This window comes from Mobula hypostoma, chromosome 7 (genome assembly GCF_963921235.1).
Source record: "Mobula hypostoma chromosome 7, sMobHyp1.1, whole genome shotgun sequence".
Lineage (NCBI taxonomy): Eukaryota > Metazoa > Chordata > Chondrichthyes > Myliobatiformes > Myliobatidae > Mobula > Mobula hypostoma.
The window spans coordinates 148,885,071-148,899,145 of NC_086103.1; the positions used below are offsets into that span (position 1 = coordinate 148,885,071).

Sequence of the window (14,075 nt, forward strand, 5' to 3'; positions counted from 1 at the left end):
TAGAGGCACAGCAGACTACCCATCAATTTGAGAAAAGGTAGTTAAAAAGATGAAATACAGAATTCTATAGCTAAATGCATATACTAACCAAAACATTAAATGAACTGGCAACACAAGTAAAGACATTATGAAGACACACAAACAAGATGATCAAAATAGGGAATGTAATATTTAGAGATGTTTGACCTATAACCTTAGAGGACAGGCAGGAAATAAAGTGTGGATATGTATCACTATTAATATGTGGTAAAATAAGAGGCGATTTAGCCTTAGAAGATAAAATCCATTTATGAATTTACTGGTTGGGGGGAAAAGATAACAATGGTAGGGGCAATGTATAAACCCCTCCCCCTTCCTATTCACACTGCAGGAAGTACAAAAGTCTAAAAGACAAAATAATGGGTTGGATTAAAAATAGGACATTATTTTAATTTTCATGTAAATTGGATTAATCAAATTGGAAACAATAGAAACGTGCATGAATTCAGAGTGCACTTCAGATGCATTATGGAGGAATACATTATGGAGCCAAACAAAGAGGCTATTTGACTCCGGTTACACATAAAGGGCAAGATTAATAAAGGATTTCAGAACAGAAGATCCCTGATAAAACAGTAATTATATAGAATTTAGCATTCATCTTAAAAGTAAAAAAAAATTAAGATTTGAAGCAATTGGGTTAAACTTCAGTAAGTAAAATTATAAAAGAATGAAAACAGAATAGACAGATTAGCTAGTAAGAAAATAGATGAGCAGGTGGAAATATTGAAGGAGACAATTCATGGCTCAAAAGTACGTTGAGGAGAGGGGATAGGAGAAATGAACCAACTGTGAAAAATAGAAGATATTGAAGGATATATAGTGGTAAAATTTGACTTTAGGACCAAAAAGTGGGATATTTAGAATCGAGTGGAGGACTAAAAATAGAAGAGAAAATAAAAAGAGGAAAGGCGACAGAAAAATATAAAAGCTGACAAACCAGTTTCTTTAAGTACACAGAAAGTTAGGTTGAAAGTGAACAGACGGGGTGTAGACCGCTAAGTTACACAGGAGTTAAACAAATGTTTTGTATCAATTTTTACGTTAAAAGATACCACAAACATCCAAATAATACTAAACTATAGAAGAATTAATACCTTCACCATAACAATTGGTGTCAAACAAACTGAGAATGTTAAAGGCTAATGTCCTCTAATTCTAAGAGTGGCCAGAGATAGTGGATGCAATGGTTGTGAACTTGGTTATTGGAAAAACATTGAATTCAATTAAGTAACAGAACATAGAACACAGAATAGTACAGCACAATACAAGCCGTTTGGCCCACAATGTTGTGCCGACCCTCAAACCCTGCCTCCCATATAAGTCCCCACCTTAAATTCCTCCATATACCTGTCTAGTAGTCTCTTAAACTTCACTAGTGTATCTGCCTCCACCACTGACTCAGGCAGTGCATTCCATGTACCAACCACTCTCTGAGTAAAAAACCTTCCTCTAATATCCCCCTTGAACTTCCCACCCCTTACCTTAAAGCCATGTCCTCTTGTATTGAGCAGTGGAGCCCTGGGGAAGAGACACTGGCTATCCACTCTATCTATTCCTCTTATTATCTTGTACACCTCTATCATGTCTCCTCTCATCCTCCTTCTCTCCAAAGAGTAAAGCCCTAGCTCCCTTAATCTCTCATCATAATGCATACTCTCTAAACCAGGTAGCATCCTGGTAAATCTCCTCTGTACCCTTTCCAATGCTTCCACATCCTTCCTATAGTGAGGCGACCAGAACTGGACACAGTACTCCAATTACTATAGAAGAACATTTTGTAAGTTATAATCTCATCAAGCATCATCACATGACCCTTGAAAGGCAATCATGGCTGAGAAGCTTATTAGAGTTCTTTAAAATGGTATCAGCCATGAGAACCAAAAAATGTAAAGTGAAACAAGTGGGGAAAAAAGTCAGTAAGTGGAGTGCAATGTCGGAGAACATGGAGTGGTTCACTTTTGAAGAAGGATAAACATCAGCATAAAGGCAAGGGTGGTGGTGAGGGTTCATATAAATGAAACAGAAGTGAAAACTGTTGCAGCAATCAGGATGCTGATTTTTATTGCAAGGACACTGGGAAAGTACCAAAGTTTCACTACAAGGCATTAATGAGGCCACATCTAGAGAAAACTGGTAACTTGCCCCTACTACAAGAGGATTTTTGTTCAAAAGTAGAGATGTCTTGCTCCAATTGTATAGAGCAAGGCAGCATCTAGAATTGTGGGTACAGGTCAACTGTCCACAGGCAAGGATGGATGTACATGCAACATGTGAAAAGGTTCAAACGATTAATTAATGGGAATGTGGATGTGTCGCTTGAGGATAGATTTTATATGAACTCCAGCCAATACTCTTTAGTGATTAATAGAATAAAAACATTAAAAATCCTTAGTGATTTACAATGTAAATACAGAAACAATGCCCTCTGGCAGTAATGTCCAGGACTAGGGATCACTATGTTAAATAAAGGAAAGGCCAATCAGGAGAGAGATTATTAGAAATCTCTTCATCCAGATGGCAACAATTCTTCCAATTTTCAACTCAACGAGGCTCTAAGGTAGAGAGGTAGTATAATTTAATTACCTTAATATTGAAAACCTGAATTCCAGGAAAGAGATGACCAGAATCTCGAACCAGATACAACGGTCTGTCTGGCCTCTTTCTTATATTTCATACGCTTTTATGACTAAAGCACTGTGGTACAACCTTATATTGAAGCTTTTTTTTTAAAAATAATAAACTATAAATATACGCACACAATAAAAATACTGGGAATCTGAAATACAAAACAGGAAACACCAGGAACACTCAGCTTCTATTTGTGAGGGAAAAAAAATGGAGCTTGTGTATCAGAATGCTACAAAACAGAATAACCTGAAATTTTGATTGTTCTTTCTTTTCACAAAAATTTAAAGCCTAGTCATATGACTAGATATACTGTGGTAAATAACTCAGCTAACTCACAGAAGCCCATCTACCATCTTCAAAACAATTTCCCCTTGGATCAATAAAGTATGACTATGACTATTAAGCCTGTGAAGGAATATTCTTCATTTACCTGAATGGCTGCAAAAGCAAAAATATTCAAGCAACTTAGCACCTCACTCAAAATTTTCTGCAGTTAGTCAACTCAACTACTCCCACAACACTGCTTAAACCATTATATCTGCCAGGGGCAGCTGGCCCATAGAATATCACCACCCTAGTTTGGAATTATAAAGCCATCACTTTATTGAGTTGAATCCTTGGAATTCACCATCCAATAACCACGTTGTAGCATCACAGAGGATTATAGTAGTTCTCAACATAACATCTCTGCACCACTTTCTCATAGGCAAGTATAGAGAGCAAACGCTGATGCTATACACATGCTGGAGAAACTCAGTGAGGCAGGCAGCATCTATGGACAGTCAATATTTTGACTCAACCCTTCATCTGGACTAAAAGATAGAGGGTAGATAACCAATATAAAACAATGAAAAGAAGGAGTGGAGTACAAGCCAGTAAGTGATAGGTGGGTTCAGCTGAGGAAAGGTTAGAGGCAGATGCAGAGGGAGAGTAGAAATAGCAAAAGAAACTGGGAGGTGATCGATATGCTGCCAGTGATGCCCACATGCTATACATGAAAAGGATTAAGTAGCAATACATTCTCTTCTTGATCATAATCAAAATAGAAGTTGATCAGAGCAAGAGTAATATGCTTCATAAAATAAGCAAATAAAATATCAGAGGGGTATTTATCCCAGGTCACTCCTGCTAAAGTCTAAATTTTATATACCTAAATGTGGTGCACGATTAGCCTCTACAAACTCAACTCCACTGAAAAGTATTACATCAAGATAAACCCCACTTAGCCAAGATTCATCCTGAACTCGCCAATCTTAAATCAGGTTAAGTCACATTGCTTTCTAATCACTTTTCCAAATCTGGCCCTTTCTTCATCAGTCCTGACGAAGGGTCTCGGCCTGAAACGTCGACTGCACCTCTTCCTATAGATGCTGCTTGGCCTGCTGCGTTCACCAGCAACTTTGATGTGTGTTGCTTGAATTTCCAGCATCTGCAGAATTCCTGTTGTTTCCATTCTTCATCGTCTCCTTTCACTCCTTCGTTAATAGCAAAACCATGAATCTTATTTTTGAAAACTTTGAGGGAATCTCCAAATCTGGTCTCCCTTCCTGGTAGTTTGGTGTCAATTTTGTTATTCTGCACAAAAATTCACTGCTAGTTATGCCATCTTTCAGATCAGATATAGAATTTAAGCCCTGATACCTATGGAGGTTAAAAAATACATCAAATCTATACCAACAATGAGCAGGAAAGTTATTCCCCATACCTTGGTCAATAGCTATCCATTAATGAATATTTTCAATTATTATGACAATTGTTCTTTATGGGAGCTTCTTGCATATAAACCACTATCTTCAACATTACAACAGTTTACTGGCTGTAAAAAAGAACTTGTGAACATTTCAAAACTATCTGAAGATATTTTGACTCTTTTCTATCAAAATGAACTATGAAAGGGTAAACGCAAAAATCTTCAATAAAGAGTTCAATGTTTTAAAAATAAGATACAGACAAGATAAAACTCTTTTCCTCTGGAAGGTCATAAGCCAATGAAACAGTTTACATCATCTTTCCAGGAAGTATTTGGAACATTTTTAAGGTAAGAGGGAAGAATTTTTATAAACAAGGGGATGAAAGGTTATGTGGGCAGATGGCAATGCACATCAGAAGGTACACTGAGATTACCCAAGACAGTTGAGGATGCTTGAGGGGTCAGAATCAGAACTATTATCACTAAATTATATGACGTGAAATTTGCTCTTACGCGGTTGCAATACAGTGCAAAGCCAAAATTACTATAAATTACAAAAATAAATATTGTAAAAGAAGGAACAATAAGTTAACTTAAGTTGACTGTGCAAATACTTGTCTAAGAAAATACATTTTGTACATTGCACACCCTCCTCCTTGTGATTTTGGCTGAGAGAAATATAGGTCCACATGCAAACTACTTCCTCTTTAACAAGGTCACAGCATCTTTGATATCCACAAGAACTAAGATTTCATTCAATTTCTCACTGGAAGGTTAGCAATTCCAATAACATCCCTGATCTTGAATATCATAGCAGATTGGATTACAATGCTGGTTTTCTTGCATGCAACTCAAGAGTGATATTATCTCTTAACAGTTAAGCAAAGGACATTAATGGAGAGACCTTTCATTGTCTCAAAACTGAACACCCTTGAACCATGTTATTTGCTCCAGCTTGGGCTTCCAACAGAAACCTAGCTTCCAGTTAGAGTTGTCATAGTTATATTTGTAGTTAGGGGTCTTCAGTTCTTCTAAGAACAATGTTAAAAATTTTTTAAATATACAAAAAGGTACAAAAGCACACCCACGATCAATATAAACATAATGACTTACAAAAGCCATTGCATCACTCTTAACCCCCCCCCCCCACGCACCTCAACATTCAATTAGGGACTGTCGTGCTTACACCACACTTAAAGCAGCACAGGCTCCAGGGCAAATTCCCCAGCCTGATGATAAAACCATCAGAGCAGCAAAAGGTTAGCCAACAATGCAAGATGGAAGATAAAATTTATTTGACCAAATATGTTAACATTCCACAAATGCCACCTAACACTGAGTGGTTCCCACAGTGCTGGAAAATGGAACAAATGAAATTAAAATTATGCTAATTTGAAATGTTAACATGATTGTGAAATAACTTGTAATTATTTTAATGAATATAATCCATGTTTCTAAATAATAAACATACCGTCTTTACTTTGAAAGATTTCAGAGCTCAATGTACTAATGTCGTCGTGTCTCAAGTTACAACACTGTTACAAATTGTAACACTAAACACAGAACAACTGATGAACAATCTACAGTCAAAAAATTTTGCTTTTGCCATTGTGCCTGTCAGTTGTTTATTGTGTTGTGAACTGTGGTTTATGTTAGTTCAAAAAAATGTTATTTTTCAATTTTCATTCTAAACATTCATAGTATGCATATTACAAAGAAAAACATTTAGAGCACCACACAGTCTTCAGGCCCTGTAAAAATTTGCTGTTCAGAGCAATGGTTGGTCCGTGCAGTTGTAAAAAAAAGTAGAGGGAATGTTGCAAGCAACCATTCACATAATTCTTAAAATGTCAGTTTCACATTCCCTCCTCCTTTGCCTTGTTCTTCATATCCAAACACAAGAGCACAACTAGGCCATCCAGCCCATTGAGTCTGCTGTGCCATTCCATCATGGTTGATATCTTATTCCTCTCAATCCCATTCTCCTGCCTTCTCCCCATAACCTTTGCCACCCTTACTAATCAAGAATCTATCAACCTCTGCTTTAAGTATACCCAATGATTTGGCCTCCACAGCCGTCTGTGGCAATGAATTCCACAGATTAACCACCCTCTGGCTAAATAAAGTCTTCATCTGTTCTAAAGGGGCATCCTTCTATTGAGGCCGTGCCTTCCAGTTGGAGACTCTCCCTCTATACGAAATATTCTCTCCATGTCCACTCTACTTTGGACCTTCAATATTTGGTTGGTTTCAATGAAATTACCTCCTCATTCTTCTAAAGAACAGCGAGTACAGGCCCAGAGTCATCAAATTCTCTTCATACATTAACCCTTTGCTTCCCAGAACCATTCTCGTGAACTTCCTCTGAACCCTCTCCATAGTGATAGTCATACTTTATTGATCCCGGGGGAAATTGGTTTTCGTTACAGTTGCACCATAAATAATTAAATAGTAATAAAACCATAAATAGTTAAATAGTAATATGTAAATTATGCCAGGAAATAAGTCCAGGACCAGCCTATTGGCTCAGGGTGTCTGACCCTCCAAGGGAGGAGTTGTAAAGTTTGATGGCCACAGGCAGGAATGACTTCCTATGACGCTCTGCGTTGCATCTCGGTGGAATGAGTCTCTGGCTGAATGTACTCCTGTGCCCAACCAGTACATTATGTAGTGGATGGGAGACATTGTCCAAGATGGCATGCAACTTGGACGGCATCCTCTTTTCAGACACCACCGTCAGAGAGTCCAGTTCCATCCCCACAACATCACTGGCCTTACGAATCAGTTTGTTTATTCTGTTGGTGTCTGCTACCCTCAGCCTGCTGCCTCAGCACACAACAGCAAACATGATCGCACTGGCCACCACAGACTCGTAGAACATCCTCAGCATCGTCCGGCAGATGTTAAAAGACCTCAGTCTCCTCAGGAAATAGAGACGGCTCTGACCCTTCTTGTAGACAGCCTCAGTGTTCTTTGACCAGTCCAGTTTATTGTCAATTCGTATCCCCAGGTATTTGTAATCGTCCACACTGACCCCCTGGATGGAAACAGGGGTCGCCGGTACTTTAGCTCTCCTCAGGTCTACCACCAGCTCCTTAGTCTTTTTCACATTAAGCTGCAGATAATTCTGCTCACACCATGTGACAAAGTTCCCTACTGTAGCCCTGTACTCAGCCTCATCTCCCTTGCTGATGCATCCAACTATGGCAGAGTCATCAGAAAACTTCTGAAGATGACAAGACTCTGTGCAGTAGTTGAAATCCGAGGTGTAAATGGTGAAGAGAAAGGGAGACAAGACAGTCCCCTGTGGAGCCCCAGTGCTGCTGATCACTCTGTCGGACACACAGTGTTGCAAGCACACGTACTATGGTCTGCCAGTCAGGTAATCAAGAATCCATGACACTTCCTCTGAACCCTCTCCAATGGTAGCACATCCTTTCTTAGATGCTTACAATACTTCAAGTGCTTTCTGACCAACGCATTATAAAGCCTCAGCATTACATCCTCATCATGAAATATAACTTTCAATAACTGTCAGGGAAAGTAAAATATTAATGCTCAAATAAAAAAATTCAAGTTGTCCTTTGAACAATGTTCACCACAAATTGCTCATAATAACTGACACTTGACAAAGTTATGTACTGGGATACTTTACCCCCTTAACCTTATTGATTAAACCACTTAAAAGACCATATATTTAGAAATGAATTTGACTATTATCATTTCAGATAGGTTCTTCTCGCTCTTCTGTCCTACCTTAATAACAAAAACTGAAGTAAGCACATCTCATGGAAGCTGCCTTTTCTCTGTATAACTAACATGGCCTTAAATGGAGTAAGAAATGCTCAAATTACTTGTGCCATAAGGATATCTCTAAACACTACAGACAGACCTGAAGATTAAACATTTAGCATCAGCTAAGAACACAAAATTCAATTCCAATCCCTTGATCTTTATTAATATAGGATCTTTACAGAAATCAAAAATAGACTTTAATCTCTCTACACACACTGCATTCATTCTTGCTTCTGAAGTTAAAAAAAATCAGAGCGTTCTAGCCCATATTATTTCTTCTTCGTCATCCTGCTAAAGAAATGTATCATAATTTTATATTTACAATTTAAAATTCTGATACATTTACAATGAATTGCAATAACTACAATTTGAAAATAATCACTTATTCTAGCAATAATCTTTACATTATAAATCTTTAAGCATTCAATATTTGAAATTTATTTCCTGAGTTTTGAGACTTAAAATACATTGTTAGAAGTGATTATTTTCAAATTGTACCTTTATTGCTAGTAAAATAACTCTGAAGGAAGTATGTGAACTATAATTAACTACCTGAATTCCTTTTACATCAGGAGTAAGGAGCAAGCCTTGAAACAATTGATTTTTCAGGCATGTCTCTTGGCAAATAAATACTAACAGTAACTTGAAAATATCTGCAGTGATTTTAATTCACATCTGGCTTCTGCAGAAATCACCTTGTAATAGTGTGGACAGTTCCTACATCAACGTGAGAATGATAAAATCCCACTCCATAGACTTTTAGCAGATAATGTAGAATTTTCAGGACCCGAAAGAGCCCGCACTGAAGCCAAGATTTTGTCTACTCCATCAGGAATATGCAAAAAAAATTTTGGATATAGTAAAGGAGCTATCCCCTGGTTCCCTGGACAATTATCTCCCAACATTAATAAAGGAGATTGTCATCATCTCAGCTTCATTTGAGAGATCTTGTTCTGGTATTTTTTATAAATCAACAAATGCTTCAAAACACAACTTAATTGAATGCAAGATGCCCAAGACATCCTGAGAGAGTGAAAAATGCAATTTGCCTGGAAGTTATTTACAACATGAAATAAACATGGTTTTTTGCCTCCATTTGGAAACTGAATGCAGTCCCTTACAAGATGCAATACACCTTAGCAACCAGAAATTGTATGCTTTCTGTTAGCAGCAAATTTCCAAAATGAGATTGGTTAGATCATAAAAATCTCTGCATACTGATAATGCACACTTATTCACATTACAATGTACATCTTTTCAGCCTTGTACAGAACACAGCTTGATTTGTGAAATAACCTAACAGCAGTTACATCTGGCATTATACTAAATAACAGCTTATTCTCCACTGATTTAAAAACTTAAAAACAATGCAAATGATGTGGCAATCTGTCAAAATGCTTTCTTTGAAATATACAGAAAAAGTTAACTTTTCAGGCTGAACACTGTTGATCAGAACTGTTTCAGTAGCTGTTCCTTCTTCCACAGATGCTGCCTGACTAGTATTTCCAATCATTTCTGATTCTATTACAGATTTTAAGTAGTTTTTTATTACCTGCTCTGCATCACAAGTCACTTTTTAAAAAATTTAGACTAATATATCTTTACCTATTTACACTACCCAGGTAATCTGTCATGAGTTAAAGGTGGCTCTATTGCTGCCATTTCTGTTGTAAATACAACTACTCAGTAAATATGAACACTACCAAACATATTACTGTGATCTTATACTTGATATTAAAGTACTGCTATGGATTAGTCACACATTGATAGGTTTGATCACATAGTTCTCAGAAATACAATGCAACAAAGAAATATGTTTGGCATCTGAGCTTCTTGCGAAATAGAACATATTGGTTATTTGTCATTACTGATAATACCTTTGGCTATTATTATAAATATGTTGGGTTTATAATTGTGTATCCTTAGTTCAGCCTCAAAAGCAAATAGTGAAAGACACTTAATTGACATTGGTTCCATGTCTGCTGCAGTTACGGATACACTCAAAGCAGCTTCAATTTTCCCTTCCTGTGCCTAACGATGAAGAATGAGCACCAAACGGTAACCAAAACAAAGCTTCAGCAGAAAACGAACAGAACAATTTCCTACCAAGAGGTAATTAACGGCCACTACATTTTAAATATGAAGAAAATACGTTCATGTTTCATTCATATATTTACCTTGAAATAGTGAATTTATGGATCGAAAGGAAAGAAACAGATTAGCCGGAACTGTTAAACTTCAATAATCCCTTAACTAAACAGGAGCTACCCCGCCTCCCCAAAATCTTTTGCACACAAATTTCATTAAATTTTGAAGCTAAGAATAATTCGACAGAATACGCTTCATCAAAACCCTATTAGCCAGTTTTCGACGCATAAGAAACTGCAGCGCAAATAAATACATCTTCGCGCCACCCAGTTCTCAGCTGATCTACTCTCGGGTTCAATCGATACTTCAAAATAAGGACTTTTTTTTATAAAAGCAATTTTACAACATGCAACGCATAATTAAATTACATGATTTGCCAGTTTAAAAAAACTGTCAGTTACAAATGGAAACTAAAAAGAGTTTCCTTATTACGAAGTTGAACTAAATCTTCTCTTTGAAGAGGAGACGCTGCCACCACCATTTAGCAAGTGCGTTTCTGTTTATTCTAATCCCCACTACTGAGGTGTTGGGGCGTAAAGATTCGGTTAGTGAACTATGAGCGAGTGAGACCGGTATGAAATTGAGATCCGTGTAATGTCTCTTACCATGTCCGCCGGTATACAGCTTGACATTTTTAATTATATCCGTCTATCAACAATCACTGCCTCTTTTATCCGCAGAACTCTCTGCTCAATCTGCCAACTCCTTCCAAACAATCCGGATTGAAATCAAAGAAAGCAAAACAAAATGAAATTCAGAACCAACCACACGAGTTCTGTCTCAAATCTTTCCAAATTAATGCAGCTCGAGTTGAGGTTTCGCGCAGAAGGAAAAGACCAGAATTTTTTTTTTAAATTTATGGCCGGTGGTCTCCGCAAGACAAACGAATGGAAGGCGAGAGAGCCACTTGGAGAGGTGGAGAATCGTCAAGTTCAAAATCGGCAGCGGACCCGAACTTGCTCCGCCGTAAGTTGGATACTGAAAACAGACAGCTGCACCGTCCGTACTCAACAATTCAAGGGCCGACAGAAAAAGAAGCGCGAAGTTGCCCCTTTCATATTCCAGTAGCAGAGCTTTTCAAACGCTCATTCTGCCTTCCCTCTCCTCAGGACAATCCCTCTGCAGCAGCCCGTCCTGTCATTTTCTTCGCTCTCTCAAACAAACATGGCGCAGGGGGAGAAGGCTGATCACCCAGCGGCTGGGAGCTGCGTCCTTTCCGGTATGACCTGCGCGAGAGCCTGCCGGGAATTGTAGTCAATGAGCAGGAACTTTACGTCGCTCAAAATCAAAGGGGCAGATTGTTCACTACATCTCCCGCGAAGCAACGCGGACAGCCTGCCGCATTCCGAAAGCACGATGGATGCGCTCTATACGTCACGCATACGTTGCGCATGGAATGACGTAAGTGGACATTTAAAGGGGGAGCCTAAAAGCTAAGTACTGTACTGTACCACTGGAGTGTTCAAGCAGAAAATGCTGGAAGCATTCCGCAGATATCAAACTGTACAAAACTGACATTTCAAAACGATGACTGTTTTTGATCCTTTCTGATATATGCTCCCTCAACCAACTCAGCGTTTCCTACATCTCTAATTTGTATTTAAAGGGCACTGAATTTCACGGTAAATTCAGTGTCAATGCCTCCTAGCATTGAATCCGAGTGCCCTAGATGTCTCCATAATACTTGCTTTTCAAGTATGGTAAATCAATATGATCCTGCTCAGAGTGAATATATTTCCACTTTGACACGTTAGGTGTTGGCAACACTAGGCATTCCAGAAGGGCAAACAAAACCAGTGGTGTCATCTTTAATCCATGTGCTTCATTACAACAGGAACCTCAGCAGTGGTTTAATTGCAACAGTGTCTAATTCTGATGGAAAGTCATCAATCTTTTTTTCCACACATCAGCCAACAATTCCTGTTGTTACTGCCAGATTTGCGCTGTTCAAACCAAGCTAATTAATGCTTTTGAATGGGCAGTTCTGCTTAAAGCACCATACAAAACTTTTTTTAATGCCAATGAGCCTTAACATTAACTGGGGGTTCTGTGAACCCCTGATATAGAGTAATACAGCACAGAAAGAGACCTTTCTGATCATCAAGTCAATGCTGGCCATGAAACAAAACAGATTCTAGATAATTCAATTTTATTCTCTTAAGATTACATAGAACTTAGAAATCTACAGCACATTACAGGCCCTTCAGCCCACAATGTTGTGCTGACCATGTGCTATACAAATAACCAGCAGGTTTCAATGAGACCCTCACCCATTCATGTGATTATTTTGAGTACAGAAGCGGAGATATCAAATGCTCAAATATAAACTTTTCACTCTGGAAATCTCTGGCTGTTCTCCAGGGCCATTACATCTTTTCTTACGTAGTAATATTGCACACAATAATCTAAATGCAGTCCAACCAGCTCCATACAAAGCCACAATACATCCTGGCTTTGATACCCTTGAAATAAATGCAAACATTCCACTTGCCTTCTTTCATCTCACTTGCAAGTTAACCCACAGGAAGACCTGAACTTGTCCCAAAGTCCCATTGAACCTCAATTTTCAAATTTTCTCCATTTTCTTTTTCTCCTTTTCTAGAAACATAGAAAACCTACAGCACAATACAAGTCCTTCGGCCCACAAAGCTGTGCCAAACATGTCCTTACCTTAGAAATTACCTAGGGTTACCCATAGCCTTCTATTTTTCTCTTACTATTAATTAGGGATCCCATTGATAGTGAAGCAGATCATAATTGATAGGTATCTAATTAGTCAGGGTATCAAGGGATATGGCAAAAAAGCCAGAAATTGGAACTAGATGGGAGAATAGTATAGCTCATGGTGGAGTGGCGGAACAGACTCGATGGGCCGAATGGCCTACTTCTGCTCCTTTGTCTTGTGATAATGAATTTCAAAAAGATCTGAATAGTTAAGAACTGGGGCAAGGAATAGCAAGTAGTGTGATGTATTTTGCACTGTCAAGCCAGTGCAGGTCACATACAGTCAATGCAAGGCAGTGATGCTGCAGAGTTTACTAAAGTTCTCTGCACAAGTACACAGGGTAGTGAAAAAGGTATTTCCTTAAGACTCAGAATGGAATTAGGCCTTCGGGCCTTCTCCACTTGATCATGACTGACTCATTTTCCACCTCAACCTATTCTTGTGTCTTCTCCCCATCATCTAATACAGTCTTATTATCTAAGTATATATCATAAGAAATAGGAGCAGGAGTAGGCCATCTGGCCTGTCGAGCCTGCTCCACCATTCGATAAGATCATGGCTGATCTGGCCAGGGGCTCATCATCACTAATCTGCATTTTCCCCATAACCCTTATTCCCCTGCTATGCAAAAATCTATCCAATCTTGTCTTAAATATATTTACTGAGAAGCCTCCACTGCTTCATTGGGCAGAGAACTCCACAGATTCACCACTCTCTAGGAAATACAGTTACTCCTTATCTCCTTCCTAAATCAACTCGTTCTGAATGTGAGGATATGTTCTAGTCTCACCTACCAGTAGAAACAACTTTCCTGCCTCTATCATATCTATCCCTTTCATAATTTTATGTTTCTACAAGATCTCCTCTCGTTCTTCTGAATTCCAGCGAGTACAGCCCCAAGTGACTCAATCTGTCCTCAGTCTAACCCCCTCATCTCTGGAATCGACCTGGTGAACCTCCTCTGCCCCGCCTCCAAAGCCAGTATATCCTTCCTCAAATAAGGAGACCAGAACTGCACGCAGTACTCCAGGTGCAGCCTCACCAGTA

At 38.5% G+C, this 14,075-nt stretch overlaps 1 protein-coding gene across 1 annotated transcript in view; it reads right to left on the bottom strand.

Annotated features, from left to right (window-relative positions):
* The window catches only part of ubl3a (ubiquitin-like 3a), a 62,133-nt gene extending 50,626 nt beyond the window's left edge, over nucleotides 1-11,507 (bottom strand). Inside the window, exon 1 of the mRNA XM_063052894.1 lies at nucleotides 10,909-11,507. Within this exon, the coding sequence (XP_062908964.1) occupies nucleotides 10,909-10,935 (27 nt within the window). The 5' untranslated portion in view covers nucleotides 10,936-11,507. The remainder of the gene's footprint in view (nucleotides 1-10,908) is intronic.
* Nucleotides 11,508-14,075: the final 2,568 nt, after the last annotated feature.